This window comes from Molossus molossus, unplaced genomic scaffold, assembly GCF_014108415.1.
Source record: "Molossus molossus isolate mMolMol1 unplaced genomic scaffold, mMolMol1.p scaffold_m16_p_1, whole genome shotgun sequence".
NCBI lineage: Eukaryota > Metazoa > Chordata > Mammalia > Chiroptera > Molossidae > Molossus > Molossus molossus.
Window position 1 is genome coordinate 183,877,718 of NW_023425344.1, and position 25,814 is coordinate 183,903,531.

General features: G+C 51.1%; 1 protein-coding gene and 1 non-coding gene across 2 annotated transcripts; both read right to left on the reverse strand.

Annotated features, from left to right (window-relative positions):
* Positions 1 to 271: 271 nt before the first annotated feature.
* On the reverse strand, positions 272 to 19,398 carry SHF (Src homology 2 domain containing F). Its single transcript, XM_036277692.1, is given in 8 exon segments — positions 272 to 815; positions 4,115 to 4,234; positions 4,377 to 4,548; positions 5,834 to 5,974; positions 7,488 to 7,694; positions 9,847 to 9,988; positions 18,899 to 19,279; positions 19,282 to 19,398. Coding segments are annotated over 8 exon segments (1,467 nt in total). The 3' UTR covers positions 272 to 628.
* Positions 19,399 to 24,573: 5,175 nt separating this feature from the next.
* TRNAH-GUG lies at positions 24,574 to 24,645 on the reverse strand. The gene has a single exon. It is a non-coding gene; the product is annotated as a tRNA-His (tRNA).
* Between the last annotated feature and the right edge of the window lie 1,169 nt (positions 24,646 to 25,814).

Sequence of the window (25,814 nt, forward strand, 5' to 3'; positions counted from 1 at the left end):
GCCGCTCCCCACCCGGCCAGCCCGGGGTGCGGCGCTGAAGGCGCGGACGCGGCTGTGCCTGGCAGCACTCGGTTTATTTATTGCCTGTGGCCGGGAGCCGGAGCGACCCCTCCGGACCGCACAGTTCCCTCCGGCCAGAGCCTTTCCCCGCCCCGATGCCATCTCCATCCCAGGGGTCTGCCGTCCCAAAGCCCCACACCAGACTCGGGACTGAGCGCCACCGTGGTTTAGGGGTGGAGGAGAGAAGTGACCTGCTCCACCTGGTACTGACCCAGGGGGTAGAGGGTGGAGGGGAAGGGGTTGCCAGCTCCGCCCCAGAGGCTGAAAGGGTCTGGATCTGCGATCTTAAACTCCTCAGGAGACCCGCGCTTCTGAAGCCCCCTTCCTCCAGGGGCTATCCTTTCTCCCCAGGGATTCCTCTCTCCTCAGCTCCAGACCACCTCTTACTCCAAGGCCCCAGTAGTCCATCCCTTTTAGAATAAATTAAGGAATCTCCAGCTTCCACTGCATCCCAGGGAGAGGGGAAGGAAGGCTTGGGAGATCTCATCCCTGGGAAGGACCACAGCCCTCAGCCAGAGGACAAGCACAGGCCTGGGTTCAGATCTGTCACAGTGCCCAAGCCTCACATCTACAGAGTCCGGATGGCCACAGGGTAGAGCAGGGACATGTGCTCAGCCCCCTTAATGGGCAGCTTGTGGCTGGCATAGTGGTGCACGATTTCAGGGACGCTGCTGAATGGTGGGCTGTTCTGGCCCAGCACATACTTGTGTTCCTTGGTCCGAGACAGCTTCATATGCATGAAGCCCTGACTGCTCCTGGGAAAAGGAGAAGAGACCCTGGTGAGTGGGGATCGTCTCCAGTCCCCATCCCTCCCCCACCCCTGTAGCAGAAGTCTCCTTCCAAACCAGTGGAGGGGCTAGGGAAGAGGGAGGTCAGTTCAGAAAGCAGGGAGGGGGTGAGTGGGATTTTGTGAGTAGGTAGCAGTAGGTATTGGCTTTGTGGTGAGGGAACTGGGTGTGCCAAGAATGTGTGTGTGTAGTGAGTGTACAGGGTGTGTGTGCGGGTGCATATGAGAGACCAACACCCCTCACCCCAAACCCTGGTATCCTGGCACTCCTGCCTTCCAGCCTGTGTGGCCAGGACCAGTTTACCCTCCCCCTCTCTGAGCCATAGGGGAGGACATCCATTCACCTTCCTGCTCACTAGGCCTGGGGCCAAGCCCCCAGCTCATCCACCCAGCCCTTCACCCTGGGCTGACATCAGGGTGCAGCTCCATGTCCTCCCCCAGAGAGGACATGTTCCACTGCCTCGCCCATCTCTGGCCACAATCCAGGAAATGAGCATTAGTGCCTGGCCCTGCCCACAAGACTGGGACCCCCCAACCCCCCTCAGAGTCTGGCCATCTCCCAGATGTCTGGGCACCCTCAGCCTTAGAGAGAGAGTGTGGGGGTGGGGCCCCAGCAAGAACAACATTTGTTCAAACTACCACAGACATGGTTGGCTAGGCTCCAGGAATGAAACTCACTCACAGGTAAGTGGTCAGTACTGCTTAGGGGAGCCCTGCCAGTCAGAGCCTACCTGGGGACAAAGACGGGGCTCAGAAGCAGACGTAAGAGATAGGACTAGTGAGGGGGCTGGTGAGTCAGGGTGAGGCCCCCGGTCTTGAGAGGTGAAGCTGGCAAACCTCACTTGCCTCTGCTGTCCGGGTACAAAGAGGTCTCTGACTGGACCCATTTCTCTAGGCCCACCAGTCAGAAAGCAGGGAGAGTGGGGTGACTGAAGAGAGGAAAGGGGTGGGAGGAAAACACAAGCCCCTAACTCCATCCTTCCCTCCCCTCCTCAGGGTACAGTGCCCTAAAGCCTGCTGGAGGCCCCAGTCCTGGGTGTGTGTGTCAGGGTGTGGGGTCATCTTTCATCTGTCCGTCTGAGATAAGTGCTGTCGCTGACTGTGACCACAGAGGCCCTGGGGAAAGGCGTCAAGGGCCTCAGGAAAATGTACCACCCCTGGGAACTGTAGAGAAGGGAGACAGTAAGTGGTCCCCTCCCCTGTCTGCCTGATGCCTAAGCCCAGGCCCAAGGCTGCGGGTAGCAGCATGGACCCTGCCTTCACTTGTCCCCTCACAGTTTGGAGACAGCCTCCTTCCCATAGTCCACTTGGGAAAACTAACTTCTCCTAAAAATTGTGCATTATATCTTCTCTTTGAGGGACAGATATGGCCAAAAAGGGCAATAAGTAGCCAGAGACCGGAGTTGGAAGCTGAGAGCTCAGCCTCCTTCTGGATAACTGACCTCCTGGGACAAAGTCCCATGGGTCCATTAGGACACAGCAGAACCCTTGCCAGACCCTCAGGGAGCTGGGGTAGGACTAGCTGGGCCGCAGGGCCAGGCCTGGCTTGACTTTTGGAGGAAGCTGTTTAATTACCAGTGAAAGCCCTTCCATTACAGGGAGAAGAGAAACCATAATTGTATTTCAGAGAAGCCATTTATATGCAAACGAGGCTCTGGCAGACAGCTGCTGGCGGGGCCAGATCAGCCAGGGCTGGAGTCTGGCGTCCAGGCCTGCCTCCCCCTTTATACCCCAGGCTAAGGCAGGGCTGTGCCCAGCTGCGCTCAGCTGTACTCTGCTAAGGGAGCCAGACCCCAGCAGTCTCCCCGTGCCTTGGACTGTTCCAGACTTGATGAAGGGTAGAGCTGTGCAATGGAACAGTATTATTAGAGTCAGACTATGCTGGGTTCAAATCTTGCTCTTGGAACTTTATTATTAGCTGGTGGCCTTGAGCAAGTCACATACCTCTGAGTCTATTTTTGTTTATAAAAAGAGATTGATCTTGCAGAATGGTAGTTGGTTTAGGATGGTGTATATGCTACTTGGCACATAGTAGATGCTCTATGAATCTTAACTATAATTTTTAAAGCCATACACATTCCTGAAGTTATGTAAATCACATTTTTGACAAATGAATTTTTCCCAAATGCTCCTTTGATTTCATGATAATTTGCAGACTCCCAGAGGAGGAGAGCTAGAAGAAACCTAAGAGGTAACCATCAACACATTTTGCAAATGCAGAAACCAAGGCCCAGAGAGGTTAAGGTTCCATAAGGACACATAGCTAGTTTTATTAAACCCAAGAATAAAACTCAGGTTATGACTATAGTCTGGCATTTTTTTTATTATCATTTAGTGAAACTGAATAAGTCTCTTCAAAGGTATCTGTTTAGTAGTCCCAAATTTCCACATATTGGATTTGTTGGAAGTGGGGGTATATCTATACTCCAGTGCCCCCAGAAAATGGGGTAGGAAGTGGTACAGAGGCCCCAGTAGTGGCAGGGGGATGTGAATGGACACACTACTCTGGCAGGTGGCCATGTGGGGTGCAGGCTCTACCAGGTGGGACTCCAGGATGCCAAGGAGAGGACTTACCATCCTTCTAGGAGAGCCTAGGAGGCCAATGCTGGCCTGTGTATATTTGCTCCCAGGGAGGAAGGCTGATGGGAAGGGAGGGCCCTGCCTCCCCCACCTCTTCCAGGATCTTTAAAGCTCAGTTGTCAGCCACTAGCAACCAGACCTCCTGCCCACTTCTTCAGAATGAACAAGAATAGCTTTGTGTCTACTGCCCTGGCCTCCTCCCAGGACCCAGCCTCCATCTCACCCTGTAGATCCTTTCAGGCAAAGTTCCTATGTCCTTGCCTGTGCTTCTAGAACATCTAAGTGCTTTCCATACATTATTTCATTTAATGCTTCCCTCTAAGGTAGATATGATTCCTCTACTATGTAAGTAAGGAAACTGAGGTCCAGATAGGTTAAGGGGACCCAAGGCCCACAGCTAGTTAAGTGACAGAACCCTCCTGAATTGGACACTAGCTCAACTATTTCCTCCAAGAAACTCTGAGCTCCTTGAGAGCAGGGCTAAGCTCAGACATCTCCAGCTCCTTAGGGCCTGGCCCAGAGTCAGCAAATGTCCGTGGGGGATGGGGTTCTCCCCAGCTTAGCTGGGCATGGGGGCAATATTAGAGTCTCCTCCTGTGCTGGTGGTTGTCCTCCCACTGATTCTCCTTGGTGCTATCCTGACAGGCCAATCCTGCCTAAAGCTGCCAGCCAGCCCGCCCCACTCACTTGAGGGACAAGGAGAAGTCATTCTTGCTGGTCTCACTGTTGCGCACCAGGTAGCTGGCCTCTTTGCACAGTCGGAGCAGGTTCTCGGCATCTGTTCGACTGATGGCCCCATGGTACCAGCTGAGGATGAGAAGAGGAAGGAGGGCATCTCTACTGGGTCCCTAGCTGACCAGGCCCACCCATTCTGGGTGTCCCATGCAGGCAAGCAAGTCTAGGAAGGGAAGGGAGGGGAGAGAGTCCCCAGATGGACACAGACACTCACACCTGGTTTTCCAGAGGCAGTGCTGGGTCTGTCCACTCCCCCAGGGGGCTGGGGGGGTCCATGCTTAGGGGCTTGGCTGACTTGGGGTTCCCTGCAGAGAGTCGGGGAGGTAGACGCCCCTTCTCCTCCAGGACGGGTGACAGGCAGTTCTTCTCAGATCCTTCAAACTGGGCTGTGGGGAACATACCAGTCACAGACACTGAGGACCCTATAGAATAGCCAGTCCCCAACCCCATTTCCTGCCCAAAGGGGTAAAAGGCATGTTCTGGAAGGGTTGGACATACTCATGGGCCTGACTGGCTTTAGGGATGGAATTTTGGGTCCATCCCCCAGAAGGGGGCAGGGGTGAAGGTAAGGGTAGGGCTCAGCCCTCCTGTGCCACACAGAGCCTCCCAGTCCCAACACTGGGAGGAGAGGAGAGAGGAGCAACAAGAGAAACCACTTAAGCTTCTCCCTCTGGAGCAGCTGACTGCCTTCCCCTATTCCATCCTCCTCCGGGTGGCTTCAGCGCTGATAATATTGTTTCTTTCTCCTGCTCAGAGTTCATTACAGTTCTTCAAATCACCCTGCCAAGCCATTCTGTAGAAATGACTTATCGATCTGAGAACAATTATCTGATCCCCGTTGGTGCCATCCTGACAGACTAATCCTGCCCAAAGCTGCCAGCTGGTCCACCCCTCCCCCGCCCCCAAGGTTGCTGCCCACAGACTCCCCTCCCCACCCCCACAGAAGCCTAGTGGAGGTGGCTCTGCGCTCTCAGACCAGGGCAGACCTGACTGCTGAGCCTGCACAAGGGACTGCTGAAGCCAGCGGGCCACAGAGGCGCAGGCACACATGCACAGGTGACAAAGATTCTCCTTCATCCTGTACTTAGAAAACACCCACTCACAATCTGGCACAATGTGCAACAGGTGCTCAGGCCTGTGTGCATATGCAAAGATGCACACACACACCCTTGGCTGCCCATCTGCGTTCAACTGAACCTAGTGCTTTCAGTTGCTTTCTTTCTCCCCATTTGGACTGTTTCTCTCCTTGCAGTACTTTCAAGCCCTTATCTTTCAGACACCAGATACAAGGATCAGATCCTTTCCTTTACTGTCAGGAGTTAAACACTCCCTGTGCTAGCTAGGATCACCCCCACCTCAGGAGTTGTTTGCATTGCTGAAGATTTGGTCAGGCAAAACTCTACCCAAAGAAATGAATTTAGAATAGTGGATTTCTGTGGCATAATGGGGAAAATATGTGGAAGGGATTTCCCTTAGGAGACACCTTCCCCATATGTTTGGAGGTGGGGGAGGAATGTGTACTTTGTCCCCTCCTTCTTCCTCCAGGAAGAGAGGGATTCTTCCTGGGTTCTTCAAACCATACCCCACCTCTTAGCTCCTCCAACCCAAGCCCACAGGGCCTGAGGGATGAGAGGACACGTCACCCTGGCCGGAAGCCCCAACAGGACCCACCGCTGCCATCCTCCAGGCTGGGCTCAGGGAGGGGTGAGGCTGGACCGGAGATGTCCCTGTCCCCATCAGGCAGGGAGGGGCTGCTGTCCAGCTGTCCCACCGGTGGAGGCCAAGGTAGGTCTTTGATGACCTTAATGTCAACTGGAGCCAGTAGCAGCAGGGAAAAGAGAGACAGACAGACAGACAGGGACAGGGACAGAGACAGACAGAGAGAGGCAGAGGTTGAGACACCAAAACCCAGAGCCAGGACACAGGACAGCCTAGAAAGGAGGAGGGTCAGAGTAGAGGCAGGGGCGGCTTCTGAAGGGGGAACAGGACTCAGAGGGCTGGGCAGAGCTACACTGACCACACTGGGCTGACCTGGTCAAAGGGTGGGAGGCCCAAGTGGCGAACTGCAGAACGCAGGGTCCTGCTCTGCCAGCCCTGGGGATCCCCTTCATTTGACCTCACAAGCCTCCAGGAACCAGGGGAACCAGGAAAGGGGGAAAGAGGGATTAGGAGCTGCCCACGCGTCCCAGCACCGCACCCTCAGCCTCCCGGCAACCCCAAAATTGCTCCCCTTCCTCCTTTTCCCACAGCCTAGCTGAGAGCCCAGCTTCAGGCAGATTTGGGGGCAGATGTTTTGGTCAGGTTTACCCCCACGCCCTCAACCCCGAGCCGTGACCATTCGAAGAGTGGCGCCAGTGGCGGCTCCTGGACTGCTAACAAGGCTTCCTAATGACAGGCATAGATTTTCCCATTAAGCAATCCAAACAGTATTGATTCTCCAAGGAGACTTCTGGAGATAAACAGCCCATCCTCAATGGTGCACGCTTCACAGGAAACAAATGAGAAACCTGTGGTTTCTCAGTCTGGCTGCCAGTGTGGGGAGGACAGAGCGAAGGGCTGGGTCTAGATGAGCTCTTGCCAAGGAGAAGTGAGGGGAACACGGGAATGGGAACGAAGTCTAACGGCATTTAGGTCCTTTATGTCCTCACTGAATCAAGGACCCAGGAGTTGAAGCTCCTGGGCCCAGGCTCTTGTGCCCTTCCACTCACACCACCAATACACCTCTCCGTGTCGGACTTCAGGCCTGGAATGACCACTGGGGTGCTCAGTCCAAAAGAAGCCTGTCCTCATTCAGCAAAGGGGATTGCTCACAGCATCCTTCCCTCTGGTTGCTGCTTCTCAGAAGTCCGTCTGGGAGTAGGCACCCTGGTCTGGCACGGCCTACCACTGGGGGACACAGCCCTCTGACTCTGACTCGGCGTTGGTATCTCTAAAGGTTACACAGGCAGCTGTTTTCATTGTCTGTAGTGTTAATGCCTTCTTTTGTTAAGTGTAAGTATCATATGCCACAAGCTTTATAATTTTGTTGGGAACTTATTTATTTTTAAATATACCCAGTCCTCCAAAAGATGGAAGTGGCTCAAGCCTCTTGGCCTCTGAGAGGTGGTAGTGCAGGGAGACGCCTTCATCTTTCTCTTGCGCCCATTCTCGGACCCTACACGCAGCACTGAGTCCACGCTGCCAGCTCACAGCTCTCCGTGGTGCAGACTCAACCACACTTCCCTCCGGGCCTCCCCCGTCCCAGGGCTCCACTCCTTCCATTCTTCTGAGCCCAGAAGGCCGCTCAGAGGCCCCAGCAGACCTGCCCTCTCCACCCAGGACTCACCAGCAAAGGCTTTAGAAATCCGCTCCTTCTTCCACTCCCAAGGCTGGTCATACTCCTCGGGGGGCCTCTCATCATCCTCAGGCAGGCGGGACTCCCGGGGCCAGGGGGCCCCCTCACCCTCCGGGGTGGCCCCCTCCTCTTCTGGCTCATAGGGTGTGTCATACAGAGGCAGGGGCTGAGCTGCAGTCTCCTTGGAGCCCCGGATCTCTACCAGGGCAAGGCAGGAGGGGAGGAGTGAGAGCCCTGGCTGCCTGGCTCAGCTCCTCCTGCAGTGCTCCCCAGCAGCGGGTCAGGCCTCCTTCAGAGGAGATGCTGCTGGCTCTGGGGCACACATCCAGGGTCCCTCTCCCTCAAAACACCTCTGGGGTTCCAAAAGCATGGGACCCAACAGAGGCAGGGGCAGAGAGGCACCAGAGTGGGAAAGAAAAAGATCCTGCAATGGCCAGCAAGGGCTGGGGAGCTGAGCTTATATACTTAGGAAACCAAGGCAGGGCCTCTCCTAGCCCGTCTCCTTGCTACCCAACTCCATTTACTTCCTTGTGTCCCATGTGATGATACCGTTTCACAGTCAGAAAATCCCTCTTTGTTGCTCAGACACTGATGACCACCCTGTCCTTGAAACTGTCTTATTCATGGACAGTCCTCCTCTCTGATTACCCCATGTGGTCTCTTTTTCTGGATCCTTCTCTCCGTCTCCGTTTCCCACAGCCACATCGTATTTACTTCTCCCGGCCCTCACTCCTTGAACTACTTGCCCAGTCTCATGGAATCCTTTGCATCTATATGTTTCCAACTGCCATAAAGATGTTTCAGTTTTATGTTTCAAACTCATCACTTTCCCCAAACGTTCTTCTAGTCTGTTCTGTGATTCTCTTTTTGGGATCTCTCACCCCAGTGAAACTCTGGTAAAAGTTATAGAGCTCCCCCTGAAAATGTGCAAATTTTCTCATCAATTCCAGGGCACTCATGGACCTCCTAGGGGGCCACACCCCTCTGATTTAAGTATGGTAGCCACCCTCTCACTTCTCCATTTCTCCCCACACACTGGCTCTGGCCCTCCTTCATTCTCTGAGTCCCGTCTGTTCGTTGTGAATGCCTGGTGAGTCTCACCCTTCTCTCTCCACGTCTAGATCACTGCTAGGGTGAATCTCCATTCTTCAGGCTCTCGTTTCATGGGCTCTGTAGAATAACACTCCTGACAGCTCTCTGCCCCCTCACCTACCTCTCCCAAAAAGGGAGAGCAGCTGATCTGATCTGTCTTCTTGCAGAGCGAACATTCTGGAACATTCTCCTCCTGCCCCTGTATAGGGGCCTACAACTATGCTATGTTGCCCAAGCCTGAGTAGGCAAGTTTAATGCTGTGGTGAAGTATTAAGAAGCCCATTGTGGTGACATAGCTAAGTAATGTTCTCCAATCACCTGTATCAGTAATAAAACTGACATTGTTATCTCCATCTTTCTGTTTCCTTGATCTTATTTCTCAATTATTTCAAGCTCCAGAGGGGAAGAAAAGGGTGTTAATTATTGGTTCCGTAAAGCCTCAGTAATTTCCACAATAGCTTGCTAACTCCTCTTTCTGATGCCCAGTTCTTCTAGTCTGTTCTGTACACCAAAGCCTCTGTAATCCTCTTAAAATACCTTCTTTGTCCTGTTTCTTTCTTGCTCAAGAATCCATAATGGCTCCCCTTCCCCTTTTGGAGCAAGTCCAAACGCCTCATCCGAGCCTTCAAGGCCTTCCACTGCCCCTCTCGGCCTCTCTCATCTTGCCTCTCTGTGAAACAATCTTCCTTTCATCCTGCCTTGGGGCCTTGGCTTAGACTGACGCACCCCTGTCCTCCTCTCTGATCGCCCTCATTTGGTCTTTCCCTGGATCCTGTCTTGGTCTCTGCTCCCTAGGGGCCAGGTCTTATTCATTTTTCCTTGTCCTTGCTCTTTGAACTACATGCCCAGTATCACAGGCAGTGCACCCGCATTTATAGTCATGTGCTTCCAATAGCTACAAAGAGGTTTCACTTTGACATCACATCGTTTCAAACTCATCACCTTCCCTAAAGCTAGTGATTCTCTTTGGGGACCAATGACCCCTAGCCCACACCACTATCTTGCTTTTTCTGACTATCCCAAATGCTTCCATCTGTCTGACCTTTGGCGGTGTGGCCTTCTCTACCACCTCAGGTCTCAGGCACCACACATCACAGCTCCTTCTCCAAAGTGACTATCTTGAGAGCAGTGGTCACCTTCCCAGAAGACCCAGCAAGGGCATTCTCCATATTTTCTAGAGACCAAGGAATTGGTTCTTAGACTTGTGGGTCCCAGAGCTTGTTTTGCAGATATCCCTCCCCCTTACTCTATCACTCACCGGCCATCATCTTTTGGGCCTCATAGGGTTCCATGTAGCCATCATTTTCTGGGACCTTCTCTGGGGCTCCTGAAGCTCCTACTGGGCCGTCACCAGTCTCTTGGACATCAAATGGGTCCGCATAGTCTTCTAGGATTGCCACCTGGGGGAAGAGAGCAGGCTTCAGACATCTGAGAGACAGCTCTGCTTCTCCCCAGTTGCTCTCTTCCTCGGAGCAAGGGTCCTGGACAGACTGCCTCAGACCTGGAGCCCCAGGTACCCAAGGGCAGACTCTGAGCTTAGATGGGGACAAGCTCTGGCTCTTCCTTTTCAGGGGTCTCTCACTAGGCTGCCACAGAGTGGTACTTTCTTTTCTGTTACCTTTGTGCCTCTGGGCCATCCTCTAGGCTAAATGGCCAGGATGAGGCTCTGGGCCTTAAGGCCTGCCTCAGTCAGGGTCCAGGCAGGGCGAGAGCTTACACCAGGTGGTTCAACAGAGGAGATTAATTCAGAGAATTGGTTACAAAGGTGTTGGAAGAGTTCAAAGAGTGGGCAGGGCACAGTGGGCAACTTGGAGATTAGCTTGGTCCGTGCCTACCAGTGTGTTACCAGGTGCTGAACACGTATTTACTTGCTGACCATGAAGGACAGAAAGACCGTGTATTCACTTTATGCCACAGTTCTGCTGGTTTATCTGCATAACAGCCATCATATCATCATGTGGGTATTACTATCCCCATTTTAAGGCAACGGAGGCTCAGAGCAGGTAGGAAACAACATGCCCAAGACCATTCCGCATAAGTGGAGGTACCAGGATAGGAACCTGTGCCCTTTGTACAAAATCATATGGCCAACCTGCCACCAGTGGGCGTCTTGGCTGTCTCAGGAGAAAGACAACCTGAGGACAGCCATGAGGAAAGCCAGGATGTGGGCCCTGCTGAAGTCCCCTGGCACCTGGAGGACAGAAACAGGAAAGGCCTGGCCTTGGCCCCCCACAGCGCACGCCTTCTCCCACACAAGTGGCTCATGGCCACCCTTCTGTCCCTGCTACCAGTCAAGGCAGAGGGAACCACAAGCCGCACACCCTGCAGAGGAGTTCAAGGTGCTCAGGGAGGGGCAAAGCTGAGGACAATAGAGCCTTTCTCCAAGCTGGGCACAGCCTCCTGGGGGGCAGGGAGGGAGGGACTGGCTGAGGCAGAGACAGAGCCCAGCCCACCCAGGGCTGCCAGCCCCTCAGGGGAGCACTGCAAGTGGGTTGACAGGCATTAACAAGAGGCGACTCTGGGGCCAGCAGCACGGGGAGGGCCCACTCCTGCCTCTCCCCCATTCTTGGTCTAGGCTTTGGTTCTGGGCCAAAATTTCACAGACCAGAACTGTGGGAGCCAGTTGGGCAGGGAGGCTATAGGGGTGACCTCTCTGCCCTGGGTTAGTGGATCTGGGACCCCTAGCAAGGCAGAGACAGAAAAAGGAAACTTCCCACCTCAGAGACCCCTTCTTCATGTTCCTTGGACTGCTGCAAACCCCTCTACGGGTCTCTAGAGCTCATCCCAAAGGCTCCTACCACGTCATACTTCAGTTCTTCAGCTCCCACTTTATTCTACTTTGTTCTAATCAAGCTGCCCAGCTCCTTTCCTCCCTCAAACCTCTGCCTGCTTCCAAGAAGACCACCATCTCAGATCTTCCTAACACTGCCACTAAATCATCCATTAGCCTGAAGCTCTCTGTCATTTTTGTCTCTCCAGCTCCAATAAGCACCTGGCTCATAGTAGGCACTACAGAAATGTTTCTACAGATCCTTGCCCATCTCCCTTGGAGCCCACCACACCTCATCCTCCTTCCTCTGAGAAGTAAAGAAAAGAAATCCACTTACCCCCTCCCACACCAGGTTGCTATCTCCCAGGCAGCTGGCAACACCCCCAACTGGCCCCACCCACTTGACCAAGGGGGCTCTGGAGCCAGCCTGTTGGGTACCCAGCCCAGTTGGCATCCAGCCTCACACTCACGTGGCAGCTACTCAACAGTAACTGAATCAACAGACATGCTATCCTTAAACCTTGCAATGGCTCTCCAGTGGCTACAAGAAAAATCTGTAGTTAAAGAGATTTAAAGATTCCATTTTCCTCTGTGGTTTCTTTTTACGCATCTCAGATCACATTGTTACCTGAAAGCTCTCTGCTCTCTCTCCTTCAAAAGCTTTCCCTATGCCTGGATCAGATTCTTTTCTTTCTTCAGAAAGCCTTTCCATTCTCCCCCCAGGTCAGGTTGGGCGCTATCATGTAACGATCATCTGGGCTATCATCACACGTGTAGTAAATGCTTGTTTTATTATCTGTCTTCCTGCAGACTGTGAGCTTCCTGAGGTCAGGAACCATGTTTACTGCTAAATTCCTAGTGCCTGAAAGTGCTCAGTAAATAGTTGTTAAATTAGTTCACATAAAACAGGAAGAATGGACAAAGGAAGCACATTTTCTTGTCCATTCAGAAGAAGGAGGCATGAATCAGGTGGGGTGGAGGATCAGACAGGGGGATTGAGACCCTGAAGCTGCTCATTAAACAGAAGCACCTGGCCCAAGAACCAGCTGCCCATCAGCTCCACAGAGCCCCCAGCCCTTCCCTCACCAAGCCTGGTCCCAGCTGCATGCAGCACCCTTCCCACTTGAGTCCTGGGCCAGTGTCTAGAGCCATGACCCCTCCCAGGCCAGTGTGGGCCTCCCTAGCACCAGCCCTTGGTGCCCGTGGGCGCCCAGGTAGCAGCTCTGTGGGCAGCTCAATGGCTCCTCTGTTCCACTCCTGTCTCCACACCCTGCTCAGGAAGCCCCAGCCCCCTGCCCTGGGCTAGAGTGCCCAGAGGAGCCACCCATGGGGCTGGAAGACAGCAGCAGCAGCAGAGATGCCTGCTAGGAAGCCAGGCAGAATGGGCACCTGCCCTGGGCACAGAGGACCCCTGTCATAAGCCAGGCCTGCTTTCCCAGAGGCTTCTAGGTCACATAAGGAGGCAAAACTGCTCAGTGGCAGAAGCTACCCCTGTAAGCTTCTGACACCTCTGCCCTGCCATGATTTATTTTGTGTATGGGCCCTTTACCGGAGTCTAATGTGCTCACTATTGTACATCACATCCATCACAGAACCTGGCACCCAGTGGGTGCTCTATGCACATTTCCTGGAGGCTTGACAAGCAAACCTCCTTCTCCCCAGATTCTCAGATCCCCATTCATCCGAACTCTGACCAACCAGTGGCAGCTATAGGACAGGCTGTCAAGAGAATTGACATTAGAAGGGGGATCAAAGCCTCAGGCTCAAGGGCAGAAGGGAGAAACTAGCAGGGAAAGCACTAAGACCAGGGCTGACATTTGGGCAAGCCCTCTGGTAGTCAATGCTGTTGAAATGCTGAAACGTTTCCAAACTAGAACTTAAGCAGCTGCTGCCCAGAGGGCCCCCTTGTCCCCATACCTCCTGCCAACCAGAGCCCCTCCTTTCTATCATCCAGCAGGGTGCCACCAGGAGCCAGTTCGTGTGCCTTTTCCAAATGGGCAATGCCCCTCCCAGAGCAGCTGTCAAGCTTTGATTCTCCTTTCTGCCCAAGCCTCTCCTGAGGTAGCTGGCAGGCCCACCATCTGGTTGGATCTTCCATTCTGCAGCTGGGCCCTGCTATGAGTCCCTGCCCCCCCCCCATGGGGCTTGTGAGTCAAGGGGAGCAAAGGGGCAGACATCACAGGATTTGGCTCTGCAAGGTCCCCAAAATCTAGCACTGCCCCTTTTCTCCATTTCTTTAGTTTACATTTAATGTAGAAGCCTCTGGGTTTTTATCTGTAAAATGGGGATGGTATTAGTACCTACCTCATAGGATTGGGAAGAGGACAATAAATGTAAAAGTCCTTAGCCCAGAGGCTGGCCTGGGGTCTGCACTCAGTAAGTGTTAGCCCTGATGATAATCTCTTATATTCAGGCATTAAGGCCCCAGAGTGTAGGTACTTGTCCATGGTTCACAGGTTGTAGCAGCAGAGACAAGATTGGTACCCAGTGAAGGCAGGGGTGGGGGATAGGAGCGGGGAGAAGGCTGTCAATGAGGGAAAAAGAGAGACATCTGTAATATTTTCAAAAGTAAAGATAAATTTAAAAAAAAAATAGATTGGGACCCAGGTCTCCTGACTTCCAGTGCCTTGCCACAAATTTTCCAGAAAAATTGGGAAATGTAGCAATAAATACATATAAGCATGTTAAAGGCTCTGAGAAGTCCTGCAGCAAAGAGAGCATTCTAATTTTGTTTAAATCAGCATTTGTCCAAAGTAAACTATAAAATCCTTTCAACTGAAAGTCTGTCAGTTTGGGAAATGGTATATACTATTTACCTTCTCTGAGATCAAACTTTTGCACTCTCTATTCCCACTTATTGGAGTGCCTGTCCCAATTTTATCGGCCAGGGAAACTACTTCACATGAAACAAATTTGTTATTATTCTTTCTAATTATAAAGCAATATCATGCTTGTAAAACATTCAAATATCACAGACATGTAATCGATGCTGCCAACCCTTTTAAGACCCTTACAAAGTATGTCTGTGGCTACCTCAAGATTGGGTGGCTAGGGCTGGCCTTCATCATTCAAAATTGGTGAACTCAGCCCAGAATGCACTCCTCAGTCCTTCTCTGAGTCTCCTTTCCTTTGTTCATTAGCAAATGCTTAATGAACACCTCTGCTCTGCAGGGCTCCTCTCCATAAGTGCAAGGGTCTCCTAGCATACTGACTCCAGTATGGAGTCAGGCTGCCTGGCTGTCAACCTTGGCTCTCCTACTTACTAGCTGTGAAACTATGAAAATGTGACCCAACATTCCTGTGCTTCAGTCTCCCTATATAGTACCCGGGGATAATAACTGAATTTCCTCATAGGGTCGTGGTAAGGATCAACTGGCCTAATCCATGTCAGACTCTTCAAAATGGAACCAGGCACAAAGTAAGTGCTCAGTAAATGTCTTCCATTATATTATTAAAAATGAAGAGACCAAATTCCCGGGTCCTCCAGGAGCTCGCAGTGACAGACACAGAACAAGCTCCAAAAGACTGAAGCATCTTGAGGTGCCATGAAGCCCCACATCTGGGACCCAGGTTCTGGAGGACCACAGGCTCACACAGGGATTGGCCTGGCCTCTGCTGTCACATAATATCACACTGGTTCTGTGGTGAGGGCAACTGGAGTGTGCAACAGGTACCCCCTCAAAGCCTAGGCCCCAGCCAGCTACTCTCATTACCATTCATGGTCCACAGGGTCCCAGCTGTTCCTAGTGGGCAGAGTGCCAAGGCTGAAGTATCACTAAGTCACTGGCCAAGCCAATAAACTGAAGGTGTCTTCCAGAGCGAGTAAGTGCCGCAGTATGAGGAGATGGACTTGGGTAGAGTGGACAGACCTGCCATTCAGTCCCACAGGCCTCAGCCCTCCCTGAAACACCATCAGCAGCACAGGTGGTCAGCTCAGGCCACAAAGAGTTAAGAGGTCTAACCAGTCCACAAAGGTCCCTGATCTGGACCCCTCTCTTCTCCCTCTACTTCCACTGGAGGTCATATGCGAGATAAACATATCAGACCTCCAGACTCCGTGGAAGTCCTAAGAAGGAAAATTAAAGCAAACAAGCAAACTCAAAAAAGTCAAGGACCAGGTCTTCTGGATGATGAGTCGCTTTTAGCACCTAGGTGTCACTTAATGTGTCACTTAATGATACATAAACACTCAGTGAACACTGGGTAAGAGAAGGCCCCTACCCGCTTTCCTAACCCCAGAGCAGGCATATCTTGTTTAATTTCAGACACCCAATATCTCCTTCATTTTACTACACTCTTCCTACATGTCTGTTCACTCATTCTGAATTTGGGCCTGGAGGATACAATTCCACGTGGATACCATATGATGCACATCTATTTTCTTAAGTGCTTAATATTTTGGGCCCTGTGAACCCCTGTGAGAATCTGAGAGCTGTGAGCTTTTCCCCAGAAAAATGCTAAATAGCTGCACAATTTCAAGAGGTTCATGAACCCCAGAAATGTCTCCATGAGCTCAGAATAAGAGCCCTAGTTTTACTTCATACAGGATACCTGTCTTATTGTTCCCATCATCTCTCTCTTTTTCTCTCTCTCAACCTCTCCCCCACTCCCCCACCCCACCCCCACCACACACACACATCTTGGCATGGTGGAGGCAAAGAACACACTGTGCAGATGGTCAGAGACAGCTCAAAGCTCTATCTAATCAGGGTCCCTTTCCCATCCCCATCCCCCTTTCCTAGACAAAGTTTTTCCTGTTGAAGGTCTGAGAAAAGGGAGCAAAGCAAGGGAAGGCCTAGCTCTATAAGCCCTCTGTCAGAGCATGCCTGGTGGCCAGAAAGGACCCAACACCATGAGGGAGCTCTTCCTGCAGCCAGATGGTGAGTCCCTGCCTTCCCATCCCTTGCTGGGTGAGGCTCCTGCTGCTCCCACACCTGTCCTACCAGGCCTGCCCAGATGGCCACCTTTGTACCCCTGCCAACTTCAGCAGTGGGTCTCAGGATGGGCCAACAGCCAGAGCCCAGCCTAGGGTAAAGGCTAATGGTCCTGAGCCCCTTGGGCCTCTCAGGCTTCTGTCTAAGTCCCAGTTCTCTCCTACCCCATACTCACTGAACTCATTTTCCCTCAATCTCTCTGGCTCACCACAGAAGCATTTCCACCCATTTCATCAAACCTCACAATCCAGCCCCTCTCAGAGGGTTCTGACCATCCAGCACCAGTCACTGGGCCCCAGGAGCAGGGAAACTGGCCAAAGGCACATCCTGGTCCCTAGTCTCCACCTCACCTCAGAAAGTGATCCAAAAATAACAAGCCAAGAGGACCTGCAGTGCTGAGAGGAGAGAGAACAGAGAATAGGGATAAAGCAGCCACACAGAACAGAGAAACTGGCTCAGTACTGCCTCAAGGGCCAGAGCCAGGCCAGCTCACCACCCAGAGGCAGCAACTCTGTGTGAGCTCTGTAGGCATGTGCTGACACTTGGATTTAGGGTAAGGGGTTCAGGTACCTCATCTGGGCTCTTCCTAAGGGAAGACTCTGGGGTCCTCCAAACTCTGCTCCCAAAGTGGTGGAGCTGCTCTCTGAATACTGGCAGGCCCCAGGTTTGGGCCTATGGAGACAGCATCCCTGCCCCTGGGCCATCTTGGATGGCATCCTGGGTCCTTCTCATCACACCCAGTAAAGAAACCACAGATTGTGTGGCTCCCAGAAGAGCCTGCTAGATTTCATTCCTGTCCCTGAAGCTGACAAAGGAGTCAGACACCTCTTGGCCCCCAAGGTCTGAACAGCCCACAGATCACAGAGCTGACCCAGGGTAAGGCATGTGCCCTCAGTCAGAGGAGGCTGTAGATCTCTGCATGGTTGTGTGGGCACAGCCCCTTCATTATGGGGTCTTTGTGGGGAAATGTACAAGGGGAACCTCTGACCCTTGGGTCATGCTGGTAATGGACAGTTACCATCCAGGAAGTATTTATGTATCCTTTTTAATCCAAAAATGGTGTCAATCATTTGGAAGACACAGAGATGAGGAGAATATGGTCCTTGTCCTGGAGGAGCTTGGTAGGCAGGCTGTTAAGCCATTCTAAGAGGAAGAGGACCAGGAACAGCTCAGGCCCATGTGCCAATGGGTTGTGGACAGGAAGAAGGAGACTAACTGGTCAATAGTGAGAACAAGGCCTAATGCTCCCTGTGCCTTACTGCCACCACCACCATCACATCACCCAACAGCAGGGACAAGTAGGAAAAAGAGAAGACGAAGGACGCGTGAAGAAAGCACAGCCTCCTTCTGCAGGCTAAGGAGCCTAACCCAGGATAGGCAGCCATGCCCCATGGCAGGAACTAGGGGAAAAAATAATTCACATTCCTGAGGCTTCTGCTCTGACCCTGACGCTTCTCTCTTATCCAGGAAATCAGGCAGAATGGAACTCTCTGCATTGAAAGCCTCAACCCTGGAGCCAGTGGATTCGGACAGTAACTTTGCTCTCTAATCCAACAAAACTGTTCTCTGATGAGATGAGGGAAATAAGCCCCAGGGGTGAGTGAAGAGGGATAACAGAGCCAGAGTGGCCCAGAGAGTCATAGAATTTAGAGCTAGGGAGACCTGGGGATGGCTCTCAGTCAAGGAGGGATAGGTCAAACTGATGTTGGGCATAGGGGTGGCTTCTCCACCAAGGTCCTCTGAGGCACAGTGGGTGTTCTCAGGAACAGTGAATTCTCAGCTCTCCTCTTTATCCCAAGCCTGCAGATCCATGAAAGGTTCTAGTAACCCTCAGAATGAACTGAGGGAGGGGGGAGTCCAAGAGGAGAAGAGGATTAGTCTCAGCTGCTTAACCCCTTCTGGGCAACAGGTTCTGAACACTGACTGTCCCCACACCTGGGGAGACAAGGGAAAGTGTGCAGTAGTGGGCCTGCCTGAACGTCAGTGGTCAGCATTCTTAGCACAGAGCTGCATTCTGCTGGTTCCAGCTCCCTGAGAACAACAGCCCACCCAGCTCCAGTTCCACTGGGTGAGGCAAAGGCCAGCCCTTGCTGTGTCCACAGGGAGAAACCCCAGTCTTCACCTCCTTCCAGGGGCTTCAGCATCTGCAAGGATGCTTGGGCTACCAAAGGAGGACAAGGAGTGGAGCTTTGTGCTGGCTCTGCCCTGGGGGAACGGGTCAGAGATCAAAGGGCAGTGCGCTGCTGCTCCCAGTGGGCAGAAAGGCCATAAGGAGAGGGGAGCTCAAATCCCGTTGGAAAAAGGCTGGCTGATTGAGCTCCAGGGGGCTGCGACGAGGAGAGCAGAGACCCAGAGGGGGAGGGTCACCAAGTCCTGGGGCGATAATAGTGGATAGAGGCAGAGTTTGGGGCACACGTCCCAGATTAGTCTGAACAAAGGTGGTTGAAGGCTCCGAGGAGCCCCGGGGTCAGGGACTAAGATCGTGTCCGCCAGGAACCGTGACACCTAGGGGCACAGCCCCGGCCAGGCCACCTTTGTCCCTCTCGAAAGCTATAGACCACCAACCACCTCTCCTCCTGAACACCCTCGCCCGTCATGGCACTCACCCTGTCGCTGCTGGCTGGGGGTCCAGAGATCCGCTCCTCGGGCGGGGGCGCTGGGGGACCAGGGGTCTCGACCCGAATAAGGCGGTGAGGGGGCGATCCGTGGCGCGGGGGCGGCGTGGGGCCAGGGACTACCGGGGTGGCTAGGGCAGCTGAGCTGGACGGCCCCCCAGAGTAAGGGTCTTCGAAGTCACGCTCCCTCTGCAGCCGGTAGGCGGCCAGAATGTCCGGCGGTGGCGCGGGGGGTGCGGCCGGAGAGGGTACGGGGGGCCGATAGTCCGGCTCTGGGGGCGCCGGCTTGCCCCCCCCGCTGCCACCGCTCCCCCCACGGAAGCCCAGGTGCTCCCGGAGCCACTTGGCCACCCCGCCACTGCCTCCCCCCCCCCTGGGCCGGCGCCCGCACCTCCGGCGCCCCGGCGCGACCCCCCTGGGCCGCTCCCCGCGCTCCCCTGAGCCCGCGGCCCCGGGCCGGAGCCCGCCGGAGGAGCTCCGCTCAGTAGCATGGGGCCAGCCAGACTGAGCTCGGGGAGAGCTGTGGTCGCGCGGGGGGCGGGAGCGGGGAGGGGGCGGAGCTCCGCTGGGCTGCGGGAGGGGGCGGGGCTCGTGGGTAACAAGGGAGGGGCGGGGTTCCGCTCCCTAACAGGGTCGTCCTCTCCCGGTCCCCGCAGAGAAGAGGGAAGCGGGCTTCCAGCGTTGTGGCTCAAGGGAAGTGAAGCAGGCGACCCAGGGCACGGGACGATTCCCGGACTGACGATGAATCCTCCACGTGTCGCCACGGTGCCGCTGTGGGGGCGCACCTGTCCCCATCAGTTCTCCCTCCCCAGCTGCCAGCTCACGCGCGACGCCAAGAGGAAAGCCCTCGGGCACCTTCCGTCCCTCCCATACCCTCTTCCAAGGTCCCCTAAGTGGGAAATAATATCCTAGGAGGAAAATCTAGGGAGGGCGAGAAAAGGGGCTGTTTCTAAGATGTGTCTGTAACTACCCCCTCCCTTGTGGGAGTCCCACCTACCTCCTCCCATCCAACTGCTCGCACCGCACACACTCGAACCCACATTGCTCCCCAAGCCAGACACATCTCCCATCACACACAACTTCCTAGAGGTGCCCACTTCTCCCGTGTCGTTTCCACACACGCCCTCCTCACACGCAAACAGCCCCTGCATAACTGCCTTTCATCCACCGGAGCGCCCGCTCTGAGCAGGCCCACCAGGCGCGCGCGCACACGCAGAAATCACTTTGAGTCACATCCCGGGTTTCATTGTCAATCAGATTAGTGACAGAATAGAAACAGACAAGTCAATAAATCAAGTCTAGAAACAGTTCCAATGTTGTCTATCACATACGTCTCATCCCGAGGCTCGGATGCTGAAGCAATAGGAATTTTTGTCTTAGAAGTAAAGCTAATCCCCCCAGCCCCCCGAAATGGTGTAGCCCTGAAGCAGACGCCAACATTTGCTTTTGGCTCTGCTGGGGAGGTAGCAGCTGCACCTCACCATCACCCCCTGGGCACTGCCTCAGTGTCTCCCTCACTCTTAGGCTCCTTTCTACCTTCTGAGGGAGCAAAGAACCAGTGAGGCCCCAAAGGGAAGGGGACTCAAAGATGGGAGGGTAGAAAAAGATGGGATGACAAAACTAAGAATCCCCTAGGATTCCCAGGGCCTAAGGTCTCAAAATAAAATTTTGAGCTTCTGCTTTATGCATATTATAGTTGGTGTTATAGGACAGTGCTTCTCAAACTTTAATGTGAACATGAATCTCCCAAGGAACTTGTTCAATTGGTGTTTCTAATTCTGTAGGTGTAGCTGGACAGGGTCCCAGACTGTAGTTCTAACAGATTCCCAATGGATACAGATGCGGCTGGTTTTCCCATCACACTGACTAGCAGGGCTGTAGGAAATACAGAAATATCTAAATTGCACCTGGCTTCATGAACTATAATAGGGGAAATAACATGTGCACATTGTAAAAATAGACCTGAGCTGGGTAGGATTTGAACAGGTGAAGCAAGGGAGTGAGAGGTCATTCCAAGCTAGGAGGTCAGCATTAGCTGAGCGAAGGCATTGAGGTGGGAATCAGAATGCCATAAAGAAGGGGAGGATTCATAGTAGGGAGGAATAGGAAATAAAGTTAGATGAGGAGGGGGTAGGATACCATAAAGGTAGAGTTTAAATGATAATTAAAATGCTTATGTGTATTTAAATTAAATTATCTGTTAATGCAGTTTGCTTCCCCACAAGAGTGAGAGCCTCATGGAGCCAGGCAGCTTGCTAAGAACCAAAGATACTGAGGTGAGCTATCACAGCAAGGGTCTTCTGAGACTTGGGTGGTATTGGCCAGATCCAAAGTCTTGCATGTTAAACACGTTAAGTATGACACCATAAAATCAGTCTTCCGAAGGGGAACAAAGTGTTCCCCTCACTTAGTGCAGAGCCTGTCATGTGGCAGGAGCTTAACAAATGTTGAAATGAATAAAGAACATTTCTCTTGTTCTTATTTTATAGAGCTATAATTGTGGTATACACAGTTTTATGTTCTTATGTTTTACTTAACATTGCATAATTTTCCCATTTTTGTTATGTTTTATTTTCTTCCAACTCATTTTTCAAAAAATTTCAAACCTACAGAAAAGCGCAAAGAAAGTACATTGGACATCTGTATACCCTTTCCCTAGATACACTCTTTTTTAATAAGCCATGTTTGCTTTATCCTTTTTTCTTTTTTTTAATTTTTCTTAACCATTTGATTACAAGTTACAAATATCATGACAATTCAGTTCTAAATACTTCAGCAGCCATGTCCTAGGAATAAGGAATTCTTCTACAGGGCCATAAGACCATTATCACAATAATATTGTTTATTATACAGTCTATACTGATTTTTTTCCATTTTTCCTCCAAAACCATATATATGATCTCCTGATTCAAGATTTAATCAAGGTTCCCTCATTGAATTTGTTTAAGTTTCTTTCTTTAGTCTTTTTAATCTTGAACAGTTTCCCATTTTATTGTTGCTAGTTTGTCGTCCCCCCTCCCCCCCCCTGCCCCACCATTGATTGTTTTGAAGTGTCCAAAGTAGTTGTCATGTAGAGTGTTCCACAATTCTGGCTTTTTGCATAGTTTCTTCATGACTAGATTTAGGTTAAACATTTTTGAAAAGACTTTTCAGTTTTGAAAAGACCACTGCATAGTGGATGGTGTGTCACACAGGGAGGCCAACAGTGCACATTTGTCATTTATTGGTGGTGCTAGGCTTTATCACTTGGTTAAGTTGGAGTTCATCAGATCTCTCTACTTTACAAGTTAAAGTAAGTTCTGGTGTGATTTCCTAAGACCTTTTAACTATTTGCTCCCAACAATGTTTTACCCAGTGGTTTTAGCTTCCATGATGATCTATACTTGCATTTGTTAGTATACTGGGGATTATAAAATGGTGACTTTCTAATTCTGTCATTTCTTCTCTGTTTATTATCTGGAATTCTTCTGTAAAGAATTCCTCCTCTTCCCTCTCCTCCTCCTCTTTCTTCTTTCTCCCTCTCTCCCCATGGTCTCAAAAATTCTTTTTTAAATTCAGTATGATATAATCCATTAACAACAGTATTCTTTGTGATGCTCAAATTGCCCCAAAATTGTCCAATAGGAGCTTTTTCAGAAGGCTTCTGTGTCCTTTTAACTTGGTCCTATCAATCTTTAAGTACTTACTTGCTTTCTTACACAAGATATTCCAGATTCAACTTGTACTTCCCCTACTGAAGACCTGTTACCAGTCACTTCTTTAAGGGAATCTTACTCTTTTTAGTTGGAAATTATATTTAAACATTGACTTTATACTTTAAAAATGACTATTTAATATATTACTAAAGGAACATACCTTAGTTTAGTTCAGAACTTTATTTGTCGAGCATTTAGGCTATTTCCACTCTCCTCCCTTCTAAATAACTCTATAAAAAACATCTTTATGTAGATAACTTTTCCAAGTTTAGGATTATTTTTTTTGGCAAAATTCCCAAAAGTGGAATTATTGGGGCAAAGAATATACTTTTTTTTTTCTCTCATTCTTGATACACATTATCCAGTTGTTCTCAAGGAAGGTTTTAAAAGTCAACAATGATTTCAAAGTGTCAAACCCAGTTATTTTGTCTCATTCCTCCTTCTTCTTTGCAGCATCTGAATTTGCTGACCTCCTCTATGCTTGAAATCTTCTCCAAAACTTTTCTTAAAATGATACTGTTTTGGTTCTCCTCCTTTCTCTCAGGCCACATCCTCTCTTTCTCCCTTAACCTCCTAAATTTATGCATGTCCCAAGGCCTAGTGCTTAGCGTTCACTTTTCTTATTGGGTACTGACTGAGTGGGGGTGTCATCACTTCTGTTTGCACCTGACTTTGGATGCTTATTCTGTCCTGAGCTCTGATCCCTTCTGGGTTTTGCCTTCTTCTAAGTCTGGTTCCTGCCTTGCCTTGGGCACATCTCTGTCCACAACCTTGAGAGGACTAACATCCTAGTACATTTACATATGCACTTTGTTCTTTGAGATGCTGGATGTAGGTGGAGTTTTGTTTGGGCCAAGTTTTCTATTTGTCTGATATGAAAATAACATAGTTCTGTGTTGAAAGAATACCACTCAAGATACAACCAAAAACAAAAAAACAAAAACAAACTAGGCTACTTCACTCATTTATAGACTCCATAAGAAACCTCTGTTCAAATATTTATGAAGAAGATATATGCTTGGAACACAAACATAGTAAGTGTTCTGCCTTCAATGAACTTGAATTTTCTAACTTCACTGATTTGTGACTTAAGTTAGATTCTGACAATAAGATTAGGGAGAGACAGAAATAGAGGGTCTTCAAGTGGATAAACAAGTCAAGTCCCTCTTCCCAGTTCTAAACCCAGGATGCTTCCCTGGCCTTCCAACCTGAAATCAAAATAGGTCTGCTTCCCAACAGAGCCTAGGCTCCCATCCAAAGGTTTTTATGGGCACAGTAATGAATCCCTTTCCCCTCTCTTACCAACCCAAACATCTCCCACCCTCCCCAGCCAGGAGCCAGGGCCTAGGGAGAAAAACGGACAGAATCAGGGTAGGTGGAGAGTATGTGTACTGTTCTTCCCTGTAAAGGGAGATTGCCTATCAGTGCAAATCCATCACCTCAAGTTCTGACTTCTGGGGGTGAAGGGGAGGAAGGAAAGCTGTCATTTGTATTTTGCAAAGGGGAATACACACACACACACACACACACACACACACACACACACACATACGTTTACACAAGGAGTGTCATTGAAAGATATACTGGAAACTGGCAGTAATTGGTGGAGGGGGTGAAGAATGAGGAGACTCACCGTTCACTGGACTTGTGCACATGAACTCTCTACTTGAAAAACAACCACACAATTTTTAAAAAATGCATGAAGAGGAAAAAAATCGCAAGGTCACGGGGGCGCTGTTTTGCTGGTGTAAGAGAATGATTTAGATATCTATTTTGAATTGTTTGATCTGAAACTGAAGAGTTAAATCAAAATCACTAGAGGTGGCTATCTTAGAGGTGGCTCAACATTCAAGGTAGGGAGATATAATGGTTTATTTCAAGTAAAGTGATTTATGATATATGCAAAACACATCGACAGGGAAAGAGTAAAATTTAAAATACAGGCCCCTTGCCGTGCCATTGTTCCCACAATGCCGTGACTCGGATTCGAACCGAGGTTGCTGCGGCCACAACGCAGAGTACTAACCACTATACGATCACGGCGAGCTACCGGAGCCTTGGGACTAGGTCCTTTTGATTATGCTTTTCAATAGTTATAGGCCTTCCCAGCCTGCACGTCATTAAAAGTCCCGCCTATAGGGCGGGGTTCCAGCCTAAGGCGGGGTCTAGGAATGCGCAGGCGTATTTCGCTCACTCCAGTTGCTTTGGTTCTCTCGTGTTTGGGTCCTTTATCGGCGGGTGATGGTGATGATGCAGTGGGAAGGGTGTGTTCCATGTGAGAGGTAGGAGTTTAGAGGGGACTATTTGGACCTCCAGGTTCGAGACTGGCCAGAAATCAGAGTGTTCACAAGCTGTGTAACTCCCATTCCTTGGAGGACGCCCATCTTCTGAGCCCGGGAGACCCTTCCAGCGACCCTGGGCCTGCTGGGGCTCCTTAGGGGTACTCTTCCCAGCTAATTCCCCCAGTAGTGACTCAACGCCGCCTCTGCGGAGGATATGGACGTCCCCACAACCCAGCTAGCCACATAGAAGCGACTCGATTTACAAATCTCATCCTGTCGTTCTCCTACTCCTAAACACTCATTTCCTTGCAGCTCCTCCAAACTTCCCCGACGGCCTGGATTCCTCCCTCCGCAGTTCTCCCTCCGGACCCGATATCCACCTCTGTTGTGTCCCTGGGCGGCAGCAGGGCATGGGCCGGGTTTTTCTTGTCCATCAGTGCTCCCGCCCCCACGGCGCTTAGAACCAGGCAGAGTCCACAGTAGGCAGTGGCTTTCTGTTAAATTGAGAACGTGCCTCTTGTTCTGAAAAGTGAATCCACAATGACCACCCGTCTCTCCAATGTCATCTGCTCAAATCACTTCCCCATACCCTATAGAATTCTTGCTAAACACGAATTGAATCATTTGACCGCTCCACCTCTCACTCCCACCCTCCTGACTGCAAGAAATTCATCCATTTCCTGTGATCTCTTTGCCCTCCCTCAGTGTCGTTTCCCATTTCCCCAATTTCCTGCATTCATTCACTTACAGATCCTTGAGAAGCGCCTACCTGTCTGGGCAGAGTCACTGGGCGTCGTGGGAGTGGGGAAGAGAGAAAATTTACAAAGAGGAATCACGATAGTTCTTTAAGGCTTTGGACAAGAGATGATCTTGGTTGATTGACAAATTTCCTTTTTGCCTTCAAGAGCTACTTCAAAGAACTGCTCAACG